The 19332-nt window shown below is 41.3% G+C and overlaps 1 protein-coding gene across 1 annotated transcript in view; it reads right to left on the reverse strand.

Annotated features, from left to right (window-relative positions):
- DNAJC5B (DnaJ heat shock protein family (Hsp40) member C5 beta) overlaps positions 1-19332 on the reverse strand; it is a 210583-nt gene that overhangs the window by 131001 nt on the left and 60250 nt on the right. The window contains exon 2 of the mRNA XM_085604117.1: positions 5838-5968. Coding sequence (XP_085460243.1) covers positions 5838-5944 — 107 coding nt within the window. The 5' untranslated portion in view covers positions 5945-5968. The remainder of the gene's footprint in view (positions 1-5837; positions 5969-19332) is intronic.

Consider the following 19332-nt stretch of genomic DNA (forward strand, 5'->3'; position numbering starts at 1 on the left):
GCACTCAAATAAAAAAGAAACATATCAAAATAAACGGGCACGCACAAATATAAACTTAAAATATATATTTATTTAAAACTTACCTGACAACAGGACCTCCTGCTCGGGCCCTCATCGCGCTGAAGCCCAGTCACCAGGAAACTCAGTTGACCAATCAGGGGCGCTGGTCTCACCAGCATGAAAGCAGCGCCCTGATTGGAGGGAGTGGCCTCACTTGGTGCTCCATAGTGCTCTGGAGGCCTGCAGTTGCTCTAACCCAGCTGTCTTAAGACTTTGAAAAATGCACTTTTGTGCATTTTTAAAAGGTTTCACAAATTACCACCGTTAGACCCGGGATCCCTGGTTGGCTGAGGTAGGTACCTTAGACCAAATAAGGACCCGCGGTTCCACGTCAGGATAAGGAAGGTCACCTCTTGAGATAGCCCCGCTCACCCCCTTGGCAGCTTGGCACGAGCAGCCAGGCTTATCTTCAAGGCAAATGTGTAAAGTATTTGCAACCACGCTCACAGCAACCCAATGATGACACCACAAATAGACTCCATACGAGTTTTATAAAAACAAGTATAAACTTTAAAAAGATATACGATAAGACCACACGATATGATCCAACCTATGCGTATTTGTAATATTGCTTCTGGCCGGTTGTTAGGCCAGCCAGCACTTGTAAGTTCTGCCGATATCAAGGAGCACTTCTAAACAGTTTACTGTAATCCTAACAGTGTTATGCAGATCGTAATGCTAGAATCAGGCATTTTTGCAATGTAAAAATAATAAAATGCGTAACACAACAATCAGGTACTTTACAATGTAAAAGTAATGCAATGCAATGCGTAACACAACCACCAGGTAGTTCGTTATGCAGGAATAATGCCGTGTGCCATACACTAATCAAGTAGTTCTTTATGCAGGAATAATGCAATGGGTAATAATACTCTAATCAGGTACTTCTTTATGCAGACATGATGCAATGTGTAGTACGACAATCAGGTACTCCGTTCTGCAGAAATAGAGTAATCCGTAATACACTCCAGCACCGATCACGGTACCTCAGGAGGTCCCTCCGCCACTCATGCTGACTCGCAGGTAGCCTTTGACAACAGTTGCCCCCCATACAGGTATGGAATACCACAAAAAGAGCAGCTACGCACTCCTGCCCCGGTACTGCCACTCCCTTGGCAATACGGGCCAAGATACGAGCCAAAGCAGAGGCTTGCGCTGCTGAAATGAGAAAGAGGCTGAGAGCGTCTCCCTCTGAGCCCGTACCCACCCCAGGAGTCGATACATGTTACCTAGGGGGCGTGAACTCACTCTCCTCTCCTCTCCTCGTCCAGCGACTTGGGCCTTCGATGCAATCGTTGGGACTTGGCAATGGCGGGCTCGGGCCGGCGGCTTAGCTCCTCCGGTGCTGCCGGTCCGGGCCGCTACTGCTACGAAGATCTCAGGCTGCTACGAGGAACACGCAAACAGCGTCGCTGAGACTTCCTTGAGCTTTCGGGTGCACGATCACTGGGCACTCCACACAACGGTCACAGGCTGTACGAGGAACACGCACCCAGCGTCACTAAGACTCACTTAAACTCCGGGTGCACGATAACAAGGCAATCCTCTCAAAGGTCTCCCACTGCACAAAGCACACGCACACAGCGTCGTGGAGACTCACTTGGATTCCGGGTGCACATTAACAAGGCAATCCTCACGAAGGTCTCCCACTGCACAAAGCACACGCACACAGCGTCGTGGAGACTCACTTGGATTCCAGTGCCCGATAACTAGGCTATCCTCACGAAGGTCTCCCGCTGCACAAAGCACACGCACACAGCGGCGTGGAGACTCACTTGGATTAAGGTGCACGCAATAACTGGACAATCCTCACAAAAGGTTCAGGCTGCAGAAAGCACACACACTGCGTCGCTGATCCTCGCTTGGACTCCAGGTGCCTACAATCACAGGGCACACCTTATGAGGGTCTCAGGCTGCAACAAGCACGTGCACACAGTGCCGCTGAGACTCTCCTGGAAACTTTTGTGTTCCTGAGTTTCCGCAACAGGGAGCCAGCTCACCTCGGGCCCTTGGGGATAAGTTACTACAGGACACAGCACACAGCAAAGTCCCTTTAGCCTTTCATTGGTTAAAACAGCAGATTGCAGGCCAGCCCCAGTACACACAGCAAGGGTCAGTCCTTTCCTTCAGTCTATTCAGTTGTTTCATCCTTGGGAAAGGTTCCTCTTGAACATGAAGTAGCTCCAGTCTTGTTCAATCTTGATCAAGCCATTCTCCAAAGTTCAGGGGCTTCAGCTCTCATAGTTATACCCCTCAATGGTTTTGAAGTCTTTGTGTTTCAGGGGGCACTGATCACTGTTGAAACCAGTTCTGGGTGCCTCCCTGCCATTGACACCTTCTTCCTTTGATTAGTGTGGATCTGGATTCTCAATCACTCAGCAGGATATGGGAAATTGTTTTAGAGCAGCAACCCAGGCCTCTTCACCTCTAGGGGCTACTCCTTCCCCTACACTCCAGATGCAGGTCAGCCTGTTGGTGTCTCACCTCCTCCCCTGGGTAAAGACATTCCCCAGATCCTATCGCTTTCACATCCAGACAGTCAATCCACAACCAGGCAGAGACACACTGAAATGTTAGAGCACACAAACCCAGCCACTTCTAAAAGAGTGGCTTAGAAACACACAATGCAAAAACCATCTTCATAAAAAGATGTGTTATGACATTGTGAGTTTAGGCATACTAAACTTCACCTCTCGATCTTAAGCCTGTGGGAAGATAGGCTGGAAAACATATTACATAGCCTTCCCATTCTATTCTATGGGCAAGATGGCCTTTCAACAGTGAAAAACGAAATGGAGATTATTTCACTGTCAGAACATGGTACACACCTAGTACATGTCCTACCTTTCACATGCACTGCACCCTGCCCAGGGGGTACCCTAGACCTACCATAGGGGTGTCTGATGTGCATCGAAAGAGAAGGGTAAGGTCTGGCAAGTGGGTGCACTTATCAGAACAACATGGCAGTTTAATAAACTGCACGCAGGCACTGCAATGGCAGGCCTGAGTTCCCTTATTAAGGCGACTTGAGTGGGTGGCACAATTAGTGCTGCAGGCCCACTAGTAGCATTTGCATTACCAGCCCTGGCACAAATAGTGCACTTTACTAGAAACTTTACTAGCAAGGCAAACATACCAATCATGGACAACCAATTACCATTTCACTTTATACAGGGAACTTGCACTTTGACACTGTTTAGCAGTGGCAAAGTGTCCAAAGCATCTAAGTTGGCAGCACCATGTCACAAAAAAGGTCTAGGGGGAAAACAAAAAGTTTGGGAAGCTTTAGCCAAAAAGGCCAAGTCCTACAACCATCAACTTAAAGTTAATGGCAATTTGCATTTCTTAATAGCAAAATCGCATTTTTCTTTTTTTGTTGCATTGCATTTAGGGAATCGCAATTTGCGATTCCCTAAATGCAATCACAATTTAAGTAATCGCAATTTTGCGATTACTTAAATAGCGATTTTTGCATTTGGGATGATGCATCCCAAATGCAAAAGTTGCGGTCGCAAAGGGGCAGATTCTGCGAATCTGCCCCTTTGCGACCTCTAAATGCAATGATGCATTTGCCCCTAAATGCGCTCCAATATCACAACCAGAAGTATACATTTTGAGACCAGTACCCAGATTAGGTACATTGGTTTCATGGTGTTAATTTGGACCAAGGTGGGAATTAGCACCATATTGCATATTTGACGGGTCTTCCTCAGTGTTGCTCCAATTTGTTTTGCTATAAAGGAGCAAAGGTCCGTAAACAAAATATAGATAAGAATACTTAACTGTGAAAACAATTATGCCCAGAAACACTGTCCTTTAGACAAAATAAAGTCACATTTATTTAACATTTCAAGCCAATCGGTGAGTGGACACACAAACAGCACAAAATTACATTAAAGACTCAGGCAGTAATGTGTGACGTAAATCAAAATGTAGGTTAGTCACAATTAAATTTAAAGTAGTAATTTTGCCACAATATTCATTATTCTGTACATTATAGTAGGGTCAGTGCACATGAGTCGATGATGTTTCGATCCTTACACGATAACAGGATTGTCATCAGGACATTTACAAATAATGCACGAGAATATATACGCAATGGTCCAAGAAAATAACTGATAGGTAGCTCAAGTAGTCAGATGGAACAAAGTTTCCAATATGAAAACCACGTACATGTACAAATATTGTCGGTTAGCAGAGAACGGGTGTGCAAATACGTCCTTCTCTGAGGTTTATACAAGCAATGTAACAGCTGGTCACAGAACGCGAATCAGACCAATGGGGGTGAGGGAGAGCGTTCCGCTGTGGCGAAGTGGGGCATCTGGGGGAGCCCGAGGCCTGAAGCTTCCTGCAACAAGGGGCAACAATGCCAGCCACTCTCATCCATGGGAACAAGAATGTGCTATGAAATGAGTACTGTGGAATGCTATGAGATGCGAGATGCAGTGATACAGTGAGCACCACTACTAAAAGCCTTTGGTGGTGGCAGTCAGCTTTGGTGTGTTGCTGACGCAGTATGTCACCGTGGAAGGCACCTGGGAGTACAGCGTGACCAGCCTCGTTGCTAAAAGTAAATTTATATTTGCGGCAGTCAGGGAGTTTTTACAGAACAAAAAGTTGATGCCCATTTTTGAATACCAAGATAAAATGTTAAAATTTTAAAATTCTAAATAAATTCACATCAACCTGGAATCCCCACTCCTTAATTGCTCCTATGTATCCAAACATTGATGTTGGCATATCAATCTGAAGGCTATTACCATCATATTCAGCTCTAACCAACCTAAGCATAATCCTATTGTCTGGCACTCTGAAATGGCTGAAATACTTTCTGCATGTCAGCACAATAAAAGACACCAAATTACATAAATAAATATATACTTGGACAAAGTCTCTCAGAATGTACTTGTCGTAATATAAAGCCTGGTCTTTATTATAAAGTCTGAATCGACCTACCTACCCAATTAATATTCCTTATAGGTAGGTCGCAAATTGTGATTCAATCCAAATAGACACATTGACAGGGAAGACTGCCTGCAAGGGTGAGCAAACCACCATGTCTGTGATTGTGTTTAAGTAAAATATCTTTTTGTTTTTTAAACTCGGCTGATTTTGCATAAAGGCAATAGAATGCTTATAAAAAAAGTTTTGTTTTTTCAGATATACCTCTGAGAGTTGATGTGGTGCCCTGGACCACTGTTTACTTCCATAGAACTTTTTTCATGATTTACGAAGCATAAAGGCTCAAAAGGGGCCCCTTCTCTTTTGCGAATAAATTACTACCTTAAATTGGGGTTGATAACTGTCCATTGGTTTGCAATCAGAATTCTGGTTCCAAATTATTAGTACATGGGATACTGATTTTTAGTTTAAAATGAACGCCTACAGCCCACCACTTCCAAATTGCATATCGTTATCTATACGCAATACTATTTTATGAGTCGGCAAGCGTTTACCGACTCCCAAAATGGGATCCATATATATCGAAGACATATTCTGCGGTCACAAACACTCCAATTTTCCAAATCACAGCATTTGTGATCAAACTTAGGTTAGTAAATCAAGCCATAAACAAAATCTCATTATCAGCAACAATCGTTTTTTTTTGGCCTGCGAGTTTAACGTTAGTGGTTATAAAAATGCTAGTACAGTTTTTCCACCATTTCCAAAGTTTATGTTCACAGTTGATTGTGCCAGAGATATAAAAAGTGCAGGAATTTCACATGGCACACACACACATGCACTCACACGCACACCGTTTCCACCTCTTCCTCTACCTGTAGGATTTCTTGATTTCCTCGTGCGTCGCCCCCTTCTGCAAGTTCAGTATCTCGTACAGCCCTTCTCCAGATGTGGACAGAGACCTCTGTCGTTGATCAGCCATATTCTCAGTGCATTACAGAGACTTCTAAATGAAACCAGGAAACAACATCATTGATTGCAAACTGTTTCAGTTCTCTATAAAGAAAGTGGCTTCAGTATTTAAAGTTCAAGCAATTTTATACAGCAGAAGATCGTTTTACAAAATGTATTCATATTGTAGCAGGCGCATCTGAAAATCAAGGTGCTGAATAAGAGCTACATGTGATTGCATGCACTACACATATTTACGATATGAGACAAATAGAAATAACGTGATTTTGGTTAAGCGCTAATGCTTGGATTGCAGTGTTGGTGTTAGGTTTTCTAACTACTTAGCCACAAGAGTGCATCTCCACCTCTACTCTCTGGTTTCTTGCAGTCCAGACTGATCAGTGGGATCTTACCCATTATTTAGAGATAGGTTCAGTGCTGAATTTAATCTTCAGTTTATTTAAAATGAACTGGTAGGGCGTGGCTTACGAGCCATCCAAGATGGCGGCAATCCCCTGAGATCCGGCATGTCGCAGAACTTGTCTCCTTCTTCGAGCTCATTACAGCAGTGCAATCTTCTTCAGAATATGCCTCTGCTGCTCTGCTTTTCTACCTAAAAACATAGGTCTTGCGGTTTGATTTCATTCAGGTGGCTTTTGTGTACTGACTCTTTGGCGGTGATTCACCGTAAAAAAAATGTGGGTGGCCGCCATTTTGTGCAACATGCCACCCGCTTATTACTCCTCCCCTCAAATCTAACTATGAAATAGCTCTTGTTCTGATATACTTCTGATATACTTTGGTACTCTGGGGCCTACCTGCCAGCCCTGCTCTAATTATATATTAAATATAGTCTTGAGCTTAACTTTCCATTTTATACACCTCTGTTGTCCCTGGGAGCTGGTGCGGTGATTAATGCAAATACCGCGCACCACTGCTTTTCAGTCAGCGTATCACCCACTTTATATTTTTTGCTTTCCGTGATGTTGTTGCTTCCTCCACAGCTATCTTTTTGGCATTTACTTTTACAATTATTTCAAGGAATGGCATGCACTTATCATGCATTCTACATAGTTCAGCTATACAGTTAAAACTGTACATCACTTCAAGACTGGTTTTAATGATTACTACCATACAGTTCCTGCCTCAACTACGCTCAAGTTGTTATTTGTTATATAGGCAGAACAAAATTCTTTAAATTTGCTCCTAGTCACACCACCCACTACATCAAGATGGCCAGTGACTTCCTTGCAGCTGCAAAGACTACATCTTCTTGCACAAAACCTCAGAGGGTGAAAAACTATCCTCCATCACCTATTATATCCTCTCATAATACAGTTCTAGACACCATACTTGATGAGGTGAGGAGCTTAAAATCTTTTTTGTGTGCTACTAACGTCAAGCTTCAATAAATTGAGGTCCGCTTGATGCAGCATGTAGCTCTTCTCAAGATGTGGCTACTAAGGTTCTTTTTCTTGAGCAGGAAGTCCTAAAACTCAAACTGCATACTGAGGATCTTGAGAACAGGAATCGATGCAACAACCTTCACCTATATGGTCTGCCGGAAGCTCCTGAAGTTCCTGACCTACTTGAATTCCTGAAGAAATTCTTCCCAGATCTTCTTAGACTTCCTACTCATCCTCCTCATAATTTTCAATGAGCACACCATCTGGGTTGTCCTCAAGCTCTCTCTTCTAAACCTGGACGAATCATTGTGGTATTTCTTGAATTTACAGACCTTCTACATGTCTTGGAAGCTGCTAAGGAAAATGTTGTCTTGTCTTGTCTGGTCTGGCCACAATATACCAATTTCTCAAGATATCTGTAATGCGACTATTGCCAGACAAAAAGAGTTCCTTGCCCTACAACCTCAAATGCGACAGCTGAATGTCCACTACAGTATCATTCAACCTTGTCTATGTAAAATAACTTATGAAGGCGCCTCAAGACCTTTCGATGGTCCTGGTAAATTTAAAACGTTTCTTCAACCTATTACATCTCATGTAATGGACAGTGATGTTCAGGAATCTTAAGAATTGTGTATTGCCCTTAATCTCTTTTATTTCACAGATGTCTTAATACAGAGCTTTTTCTACATATTTTTTATTTTCCTTCTCTCTGCTGTTGTTCTTATTTTTAAGGTAGCCCAGCAGCTACAAAATGCTACTGAGCAGATTTCTTCATTTTCTTAATACTGTCACTCACTTTCATTTCTGCTTTTTCTTTCTTGAAATTTGCTGTTTTAACATGGCTGCCATGTTAGAACAACAAATTTAAAATAATAAAATGGCGACCATGAAACACAACACGGGCACATGCACACGCTACATTTCAATATTCATCTTCTCAAATCTAAACTTCTATCCTTGATCTGCCTCATCTTCTACTTTCCTATATTCCCTTTCTCCTTTCTGACCTCTTCTTTTTATTTCTATTATGCGAGTGCTCAAATGTCAAATCATATCCTTATGTCACTTCAGTCATGCACTAAGTTGTTTTGAATATATAGTGCCATTTTGTTTCCCTTTCCATTTCTGCAGCTTGAGACTCATGTACCTGTTCCCTTCTCCCCTTGTCTCTAGTATGTTTAACCTCACAATAAATGGATGACAGGTCCCTGGTTGGTGATGGCGCTTGCCCTATTCCAATGTATATTAGGTCTAAATTATTATAGGTGCTCAAAGGAAGAAGGGTCATCCACCCTTCCCAGTTTGTAATCTCTAGAGATGACACACAATGTAAAATCAAGACCTGAGCACAACTATCATATTACACACTACTGTGTTATCAGCAAATACACTACAATTTCATGATTGTTTCATTTCATTGTGTCTTCTCTTTATACGACGCGTCGTTACTGGGGACCGAGAGTCAGACGTATATTCACGTCACTGAAACTAAGATTGCTAAAGCAGATACGGAAGCCGCTATTCACCTACTTCATACATCCTACTTATATTCTGTGGAATTGATTCATCACAATACCTGCTCTAAGTGGCCAGGACGGATTTATAACTGGTCACCAGCCCTGAGGAAGTCGCGGGCACTCCCGGGCGACGAAACACGTGTTGGCTGGACCAATGAAAAAGGAAATAAAGAGAAGACACAATGAAATGAAACAATCATGAAATTGTTGTGTATTTGCTGATAACACAGTAGTGTGTAATATGATAGTTGTGCTCAGGTCTAGTATGTTTAACGTTGTCTTGTGAAATGTCCATGGACTTGGGCATCTGGTTAAAAGACAAAAGGTACTTCCCCATTTGTCCAAGCCTAACTTCCAAATTGCTTTCTAACAGGAGACTCACTATAATAATATTGAACTGCTTAAATTGAAGCGACAATGGGTTGGTCAGGTTTTTTTTCTCTAGCTAGTGAATGCAAGGGTGGTGTTGCTATTGTCTGTCATAAAGGATTGAAAGCACAAATTATATCAACTAAATGTGAGACTAATGGTCGATGGATATTGTTTAATGCCATTATTCATAACAAACATATTTCCTGATTTTTGGAATATTATTAATGTAAAACTTGCTAATATTGGTAACTCCAACATCAATATAGAAGGTGACTTTAACCAATGGTTCAACCCCTTTATGGATAGGAAGTTTAAATGCAAATGTAATTCTTCCTGACAAACCTCATAAGGCATTCCAATCAGCTATTGCATCTCGACCATTATTTGATGTTTGGAAAACTTGTAATCCTGATAAATGTGAATTTACTTGTTTTTAGTGTACATCATACATGTCCAGAATTGATTATATTTTAGTTACAAAATCCTTACTCCGTTCTATGCAATTGTCAAAATAGGTTCCATTTTTATTTCCAATCATGCACCAGTACTGTCCTCTTTCTTTGAATTATCTCTTACTGACTCCAATACTGCTCAATTGAGATTTAATAATTACCTCTTATTTGAATAAAGTATTATAACTAAAGCTACTGCTTTTATTCGAGAATCTTTTCAAATTAACCAACCTATTGATACAGCCATTCCCAACAATTTGGATGCTTTCAAAGCCTCATTTCAAGCTTTCACTGTAGCTTAGTCTGCTAGAAGGGAGAAAAGGTTACATTCTCAATATTTCACTTTACTTGAACAAATGTAAAAGCTTGATCTTACTCACTTTACTTTCAAATCTTTCTCGATTTTATATGACTGAATCACAACCAAATTCAAGCTCAACAAACTTATTATCATTGATGCAACATCTTGCTTAAAGTCAAATCTAAATTACATGGAGGTCAGAATAAGGCTTGTAAAATGCCATTTCATTTGACTTTATAGGCAAGTGGCACTTTTTGGGAAGCCTTGATTGTTATCATCCCCAAGCCAGAGAAAGACCCCACCCTTTGCAAACACTATCGACCCATTTCATTGATCAATTATGATCGCAAAATATTTGCCTAAATCCTCACATCCCACCTGTTTTTATTTCTTCGTTGTTTTATATAGCGTGAACTTGACCCAAAGGTATCAGAGCGTTTTACATGAGCACCAGTTTTATTACACAAGGACACATTCATTTTTTAGAGCACGGGGAGATTGAGTGATTTGCCCAGAATCACAGGATGTTGAGCGTCATTGCAGAGACTCGAACCTGGTTCCCCAGAGTATATATCGACTGCCCCAGCCATTAGGCTACATCCTCTGTTGTACCCCTTCTTATCAATACCGATCAATCAGGCTTCCTTATGGGCAGACTTGCTGCAGACAATGCCATTATGTTTCATTGTTGTGTTGGCTACAAAAAGCAGTACTTCTCTTGCAGCCTATCTCTAGATACTGAAAAAGCATTCAACTGCAATAACTGGCAATCCATGTTCACCATTCTTCACTGGAGTGGTTTAGTCTGAAAATTCTAGTGTTCTTGTCAATGGTAATTTTTCTCCTTATTTCACTTTGCATCAAGGTACTAGACAAGGTTGCTCCTTTCCCATTTACTTTTTGCTCTTTGTCTAGAGACATTCTTTGAAAGTATTTGTTGTAATACACTTCTCTCTGGATTTAAACAAAGTTCCCTAGAGATTAGGTTATCTGTCTATGCAGATGATGTTCTTATCTACATGTCCAACCTCTTTACCTCCGTGGACCCTTTCATACAAGAGATCACTTTATACTCTAGTATTTCTGTATATAAACGTAATTTTTCTAAAACTGAAATGTTACCATTGAACTCATTTTGTTATCAATTTATGTTTGCCAACACTAATTTTACATGATGGCCCTCCAAACTGCAATACCTTGGTGTTTGGTTTTCTCCTACTATCCCCAGCACACTCATTCATAATTTTACTACTTTAAAATTGAAATCACAAACATTACTTTCATCTTGGTCTCCTCTCCATTTATCATGGTGGGGTAGACTAGATACCATTAAATGATGATTGTACCACATGTTCTTTATACAATCTCTATGTTACCCTTCAAGAGCCCTAATTATTACTTTTCACAAATTAACTCAATTTGTACAAAATTCCTATGGAGCAATAAACATCCACATATTGCCTTCTCTAAACCCAAGCACCCAATCACTCTGCTTTTTTGATTGACAATTTTATGCCCTAATTATTGATTTTCAAGACTCACCCATGCTGGATTACATTTGAACAATCCTTAGCTCATGATTTCTCATTCAAAAATGTTATCCATATGGCTAATTGTACTATTATATCCCAAACTCCTATTTTAAAATACTACCAGCATTTATTATATACATTATTTTCGGCTGCTCTCGATTTTCAACAATGTTATTTATCTTCCCCAATTTGGTATAATAGAGTTCTAAAATGTCATCACAAATCTCTTTACTTTAAACACTGTAAGGAGAAGAATATTATTTTTGTTCACCAATTGGTGAAGATAATTCTGTTATACCTTTTACCCAATTACAAATGCAATAGCATTTTACTTAACTCCTTTTTAAAGGAATATGAATTAATATTCTCTGCCGTCAATTCCTTTGCTCTCACTCACAAATTCTCTCTTCACCCAGTTACACCTCTGCCTTTGACACCTTTGGATATCATTTATCCATAACCATATTCTTAAAGTTGTGTGTGTGTATATAAAACATTAATGCCACCACCATCTGTTCAAACTAAAATCTCCCTTGAAATATTCTTTCCATATAATTCTATGCACAATTCTGGGACAAAAACTGGCTTAAAATATTTGATGCCTCCAAAGCTGTTATTACCCCAGAATGTATTTCTAAATTTGATTAATCCGCTTTTTCAATATGTTGGCCATGCTCTACAAATAATATTTCTTTGACTCATTTATTATATCATTGTTCACATGTTCTTAACTTTTAGAAATCTATTTGGTCGACATGTTTAAAGATCTTCAAATGTAATATACTGTTAACTTTACATAATGTTTTCTTAGGTTCTTTGTTGCCTAGTTTTATATTTTTATTGCAAGTACTTTCAAAGTTATACTTTCTTATTAGAAAGAAGCCTCTAAATGATCTGTGTTAACATTGTGGAATTTTAAATGTGATGAACATAGAATACACTATTCATTTATGTTACATCAGAAGATCAAATCAGATTTATCTTAGCTACCTTTCACTACCTATCTTGCCTCACATTCATCATTATCTTAGTCAGCGATCTCCCACTTCCTTTCCTTTCCTTGCCCTACCTCCTTCCTCTTTGCCCTCCTCTCCTGCTTCCCTTCTCATTCTTTACCTCCATTTGTATCTTATTTCTTTTTATATAAAATCATAAACATTTTTTCTATTACATAAGTTTTTCTGTAACAAAATGCAATATTATTCATGTATAAGTTTCATTGCAAATTATACTTCTCCTGTTATTGCTTTTTGAATATGCAATAAAAACCATCTGACAAAAAACGGTAAAAGGGTTTTAATCGTGGAACAGTTTTCAATCTGACCCTAAGTAGCAGCAAGGATTTCAGATAGCATTTCAATTCGTTTTATAGTTTAAAGTAAATGTAATCATAAATTGGACACATGTTACTCTGGAAGGGAAATCTATTTTGTGCATCAGCATCTCCGTAGCCCCCATCCACACGTTCTTCCTGTCTGCCCTTTGGTTCCCTAACAGCATGATCTTTGAAGGTATGGATCCAGGAGCCCTGCACCCCAATAACTAGAAACTGGAGGGCTACTTCATGTGGGTTAATTAAAAGGTGGAAAGAGTGACATTGATAAATGGATTGCAATAAGTATAAGAATATCCTGACAAATGTAAAGTCGGTCTCTGAACATATAGAAAATCAGCAATATAGTCTGAGAAGTTGAAACATTAGATATAATGATGACACTTGAAATGTAGAGTGAGGTAAAACTCAGGGGGGGCAAGAGCCACTACAACACAAAGCACCAATCATAGGCCTCTGCTAGATAAAGTCATAGGGCAGCCAAGCGCATTTCAAGATAAGGAGAAGGATCGCAAATTAGCAACAAAAGAAAGAATCAGTACTTTTGGATAAGGAACAGAGTGCAAAAAAACTGTGAACCCAGAATGCTGACACATGAACAGTTAGCATGGAGACCACAATGAAAGCAATCAAGGTAGTGTGGTGGAACAAACTAAAGCTAGGGCAGAGATACGTGATCTGATAGTATCTAAGGTTGACATACTAGCTAAGGCAGAAGGAACAGCTCAAGAAATGGGTATCTGAGAGAAAAGTTATGAAATATATGACCACAATATCTCATAGACAAGAAAGCGTGGATAAGGGAAGCAGGATGATGAGAAACAACCTTAGACTTGTACATCAATGAGAAACATGAAATGGGCACATCTGTGGAGAAGTTTGCTGAAACTGTGATGGCCATGGCACCATGGTTACCAGCAACCACAAAGTTCAATCTAATGTAAGTACTCAGAACATTGGGCCACTGACTGAAGAAAAACTCAGCTCCCCCTAGCTTCTAGCCTCCTACAACCACCAAGATTGCAAATGGCTGCATTTTTGACTGAAGGATAAAATCAAAGGTTCTGAATGATAGGGAGAAAAGGTTAAATTCTCAATATTTCACTTTACTTGAACAAATGTCATTCAAGAGAGAGGTCTCAGTAGAAGGGCCAGTCCCTCCCCAAACACTGCAACACACGTCTGTTGTCCAAAAGAGAGGTCTTAGCATAGAGGTCACTCCCTCCCCACACCCTACGCCGCACACCCATCATACAAGAGAGGTGTCTCAGCTGAGAGGCCCATCCCTCCCCACACCCTACTTTGCACACACGTCTTTCAAGAAAGTGCTCTCATGTAAAAGGTTACTCCTTCTCTACATCCTACTATACACACCTGTAACCTTGGAGAGAAGTCTGAGCATGGAGATCAGTCCCTCCTCACAACCTGCTGTGCACACCTGGCTCCCGAAAGAGGGGTGTCAACGGCCAGTCCCACCACACACTTTCCTACGCACACCTGTCATTTGACAGAAAGGGCTCAGCGGAAAGGCGAGTCCCTCCCCACACCCTACTATCCACACCCATCATCATAGAGAAGGGTCTCAGCAGAAAGACCAGACTTTCTCCACATCCTAATAAGCACACCTGTCATCCGAGAGGGGTCTCAGCGGAAAGGCTAGTCCCTGCCCACACACTACTACATATGCTTTTCCCACTGTGGAAGGGTGTTAGTGGAGAGGTAAGTCACTCCGTACACCCTACTATGTATACCTGACGCTCTGGGGAAAGCTGTTAGCAGAGATGGCAGTTCGCCCACACACCCTACTGTGCACATCCGTCATCCAAGAAAGACATCACAATGAAGAGGCAAGTACCCCTCTACACCCTACTATGCACACCTGTCATCCAAGAGAAAGGTCTTAGCAGAAAGGGTAATTCCTCCCCACACACTGCTATGCATGGTATCACCCTGTAGAGGATATGTACACCGATCATCCAAGAAAAAGATCTTAGCGGAGAGGCTAGTTCCTCTCCACACACTACTATGCATGGTTATCACCACGAGGAGGGATGTTAGTGGAGAGGTTAGTTCCTCCCTGCACCCTACTAAGTAACCCTGACGCACTTGAGAAAGCTGTCAACAGAGAGGGAAGTCCCTCTACACACACTCTACTACACACACAAATCATCCCATAGAGAGGTCTCAGCAGACAGGCTAGTCTCTCTCCACACTTTACTACGCACTTCTGTCTTCAAAGAGAGAGGTCACAGTGGAGAGGACAGTCTCTCCAAACAACCTACTATGCATACCCATCATATGAAAGATAGGTCTCTGCGGAGAAGCCAGTCCCTCCCCACACCCTACTATGCACATCATTCATCCAAGAGAGGAGTCTCAGTGGAGAGACCAGTCCCTCCAAACACCCTACTTTGCACACCTGTTATCCGAGACAAAGGTCTCAGCGGAGATCCAGTCCCTCCCCACACCCTACTATGCACATCTGTCATCCAAGACAGAGGCCTCAGTGGAGAGGATTTAATACTAATAGTACACATCATTGAAAGATTAATGTAACACTATAGTTAGATGTCATAAAAAGATCAGTTTTTGTTTAAAAAAAAAGCCCTAGTATTTCACTGAAAAAGCCAAACGTTAAAGTAGCATTATAGATAGGTGTGATGAAAAGATTTGTTTTTGTTTTTTTTAAGAACTTCAAAATTCACGGAGAAAACCAAAGGTTAAAGTAACGTAAGAGTTAGGTGAATATGTCAGTGACAACATTAACGTTTTGAACTAAAAAAACTATAGAAATTGACCAGTTATGGTCAGCAGACATAACTATAACTTGTGTCCCCACCATGCACTGCTTATGACCTCACTTATTACATCACTCATGACATGTTCTATGACATTATTTATGACCTCAGTGATAACATCTCAAATTACATCATTAATGACCTCATTGAGGACATCATCAAAGCTTCTTTCACACACTTTGCTCTATAAACTAGTTTGGCATTAGAGGCCTGTGTTATGTGCAAAATTGACCCTATACCATACACTTCACATGTCGCCTAGTTTACATTAACAATCAAAACAAAGCTAAGTTCAAGATACTCAACATCTGTTCCAAAATGAATGCCCTACTACGGACAACTTTTAACTGCATCAAACCCCTCCCAGTCACCAAACCTATAATGAGAAATTAAGATAATATGAGCAGAAACGTTGGTACTGTAGACAGTGTTTTCTCTATGGAGAAGGTTTACCTTATACCACACTGTTTATAGAAAGTAAAACTCTCATGAGAAATATACCACAGAGTAGTAAAAAGTATATACTGAGAACAGTGTACACTCTAAGCAACACTTGTCAAGAGAGACACCATTCGCTTAAAATAACCAGATGTTTAAAGTTCATACTACCTGCAGCCTTCATACTGTGGTGGAAACTTTACAGGTAGTCCATATTCTTAAGCAAAACAAGCACATATACATAGATTAGTATGATATGTAGAAATTGTCATGTGGAGACGATTCTGCCTAATAACTCAAGTCTGCTTACAATACATGGTGCCTGATTCACAAAAGTAAACTAAGACCAAAAGTCTAAGGGGCCGATTCACAGAACAAACTTAAGACAAAATCCTAAACTTAGTACCATTTTGGTATTCACAGAATGCACTTACTACTTCTGGTATTCACAGAATGAACTTACAACTTTTTTGATTCACAGAATAAACTTACTACTTTTGCTATTCACAGAATGGATTTACGACTACTAAACTTACGTCCGCACTCGGGCCGGAAATTCCGGCCCGGAGGCGGAGCTTCCGGCCCGGAGGCGGAGCTTCCGGCCCGGAGGCGGGGTTTCCGGGCCGGAGGCAGAGCTTCCGGCCCGGAGGCGGAGATTTTGGCCATGGCTAAATCTCCGCCACTGGCCGGAATCCCCACCTTCGGGCCGGAAGCTCCGCCTCTGGCCCTGAAGCCCCGCCTCCGGGCCGCAAGCTCCGCCTCCGGGCCAGAATTTCCGGCCCGAGTGCGGACGTAAGTTTAGTAGTCGTAAATCCATTCTGTGAATAGCAAAAGTAGTAAGTTTATTCTGTGAATCAAAAAAGTAGTAAGTTCATTCTGTGAATACCAGAAGTAGTAAGTGCATTTTGTGAATACCAAAATGGTACTAAGTTTAGGATTTTGTCTTAAGTTTGTTCTGTGAATCGGGCCCTAAGTTTAGACCTGAAGTCGAAGTTTAGACCTAAAGTGTAACTTAGACCAAAAGTCTAACTGTAGTAGTAGTAAAGTTAGACTTTTGGTCTAAGTTAGACTTTTGGTCTAAACCTGGACTTTTGGTCTAACTTTACCTTTATGAATCAAGCCCTAAGTATTTACTCTGTACAATCTTTGCCCTGTTGGAAACCTTTTCTGCAGAACCAAAAAATTATGTGGAACATACTGGATACATGTTATCAACTGTCATTTGCACACAGAGTTAATCTTCACTGCAAAGATTTATAACTTGTTCAAGACCTCTACACACCTATGATGCATTAGGAGCAACATGCATTTTGTAAACACTTACACCCATTTGCAGGACACAGGTTTTACAAAATTAAGTAGAAAAGTAATATGGTAGTTGCCCACCACTATGTAAACTGCAAAACAAACTAACACACTCATTGGATGATGTCATCAGTGATGTCATCAATTATGTCATTTGAGATGTTATCAGTGATGAGGCCAGGCTTTGCAGCCAACCCCCCTTCCATACAGTCAATCCCACGCTGCGCAAGCGCAGTGGGCGGTTGGCCATAGGGCCTAGCCCTGCAGAACCCATATCCAAGGGCTGTATTTTTTATTAACGGGGAGGAGGGTCGAATACCCCCCAAGCCTCTTTAGGCTCTGGAGACCCAATCCTCTCTTCTTTGGGGCTTCTCTCTCAGATGATGGGTGTGCATAGTAGGGTGTGTTCATGGACTGTCCTCTCCTGTGAAAACTCTCTCTAAGATGACAGATGTGCGTAGTAGGGTGTTTGGAGGGACTCGCCTCTCCACTAGGATCCCTCTCTTGGATGATAGATGTGCGTAGTACAGTATGGGGAGGGATTGGCCTCTCCTTCCTGACCTCTCTCTCAGATATCGGATGTGCATAGCAGTCAGTGAGGAGGGAGTGGCTTCTCCTTTTAGACCTCTCTCTCAGATGATGGGTGTGTGTAGCAGGATGTGTCGATTGACTGACCTTTCCTTTCAGAGCTCTGTCTCAGCTGACAAGTGTGTGTAGTACTGCGTGGAGAGTAACAGCCCTGTCCTTTCACACCTCTCTTTCAGATGACAGGTGTGCATGGTAGTGCATGGGGAAGGACTGGCCTCTCCTGTCAGATCTCTCTCTCAGATGATGGATGTGCATAGTAGGGTATAGGGAGGGACTGGCCTCTCCTTTCAGACCTTTCTCTCAGATGACAGGAGTGCGTGGTAGTGTGTGGGCAGGGACTTGCTTCTCCTGTGAGACGTCTCTCTCAGATGGGTTTGCATAGTAGAGTGTGTTGAGAGAGACTGGCATCTCCACTGACACCGCTATCTCAGATGACGGATGTGTAAAGTAGTGAGTGGAGAGGGACTGTCCTCCATGCTAACACCCCTCTCTCTGATATTAGGTTTGCATTGTAGGGTGTGGGAAGAGACTGTACTTTACACTTAACTCTTACCAAGCTGATGGGCATAAATAGTAGACTCTGATAAACACCATCTTCAGTAATACTCTTTGCTACAGGAGCAAGTGTGAATACTACAGTGTGTTCAAAGATCTCCTACTTTTCACAATACTACAAGAGTCTAGCGAGATCGTATAAACTTTTGAAAATAAGAATTACCTATTTACTCATCACAGTACTCATCTCTTACACACTTCCTCTCATAAACAAGGACCACAATCGGCATTCCTACTAACAGAGTATATTGAGAACTAATCTACTCCTTTTTACTTTACACTATTCCCCAAGAGTCACGCGAGCTTGTACAAATTAGTTACAAACAATATACATTTATTACCTTCACAGTAGTTTTCCCTCAGATACCTCCTTTCTAAATCTAGCGGTCAGCATGCCTTTCTGCTGCCTCCTTATATAGCTTTTTTACTTCATTTCCACAACACCTCAAATGTTTCACAGTGTTAGAAAAGGGGGTCTCTAGTTGGCAATGGCTGGCCACTGTCCAAGTAGGGACCCTTCTTCCTAAGTCAGAGTAAGCAGCCTACACCCTTTGATAACCCCTGCTCAACCCTGTGGTAACGTAGCACGACCAGTTAGGCCTATCTCAGAGGCAGTATGTGAAGCATTTATGACCATACACAGTAATACAATGAGGAACACTACAAATGGACACCACTCAAGTAGTTATAAAAAATAGGTATATTTATATAGACTTAATCACAAGACCAATAAGAGTAAAAATCCACAATACTAGAAAAATATGGTTACTTTAAAAATACTGCAAAAATAGTTCAAGGTGCACAACATGATGTTCAGTT

Source organism: Triturus cristatus, chromosome 5_1 (assembly GCF_964204655.1).
Source record: "Triturus cristatus chromosome 5_1, aTriCri1.1, whole genome shotgun sequence".
Classification (NCBI taxonomy): Eukaryota; Metazoa; Chordata; class Amphibia; order Caudata; family Salamandridae; genus Triturus; species Triturus cristatus.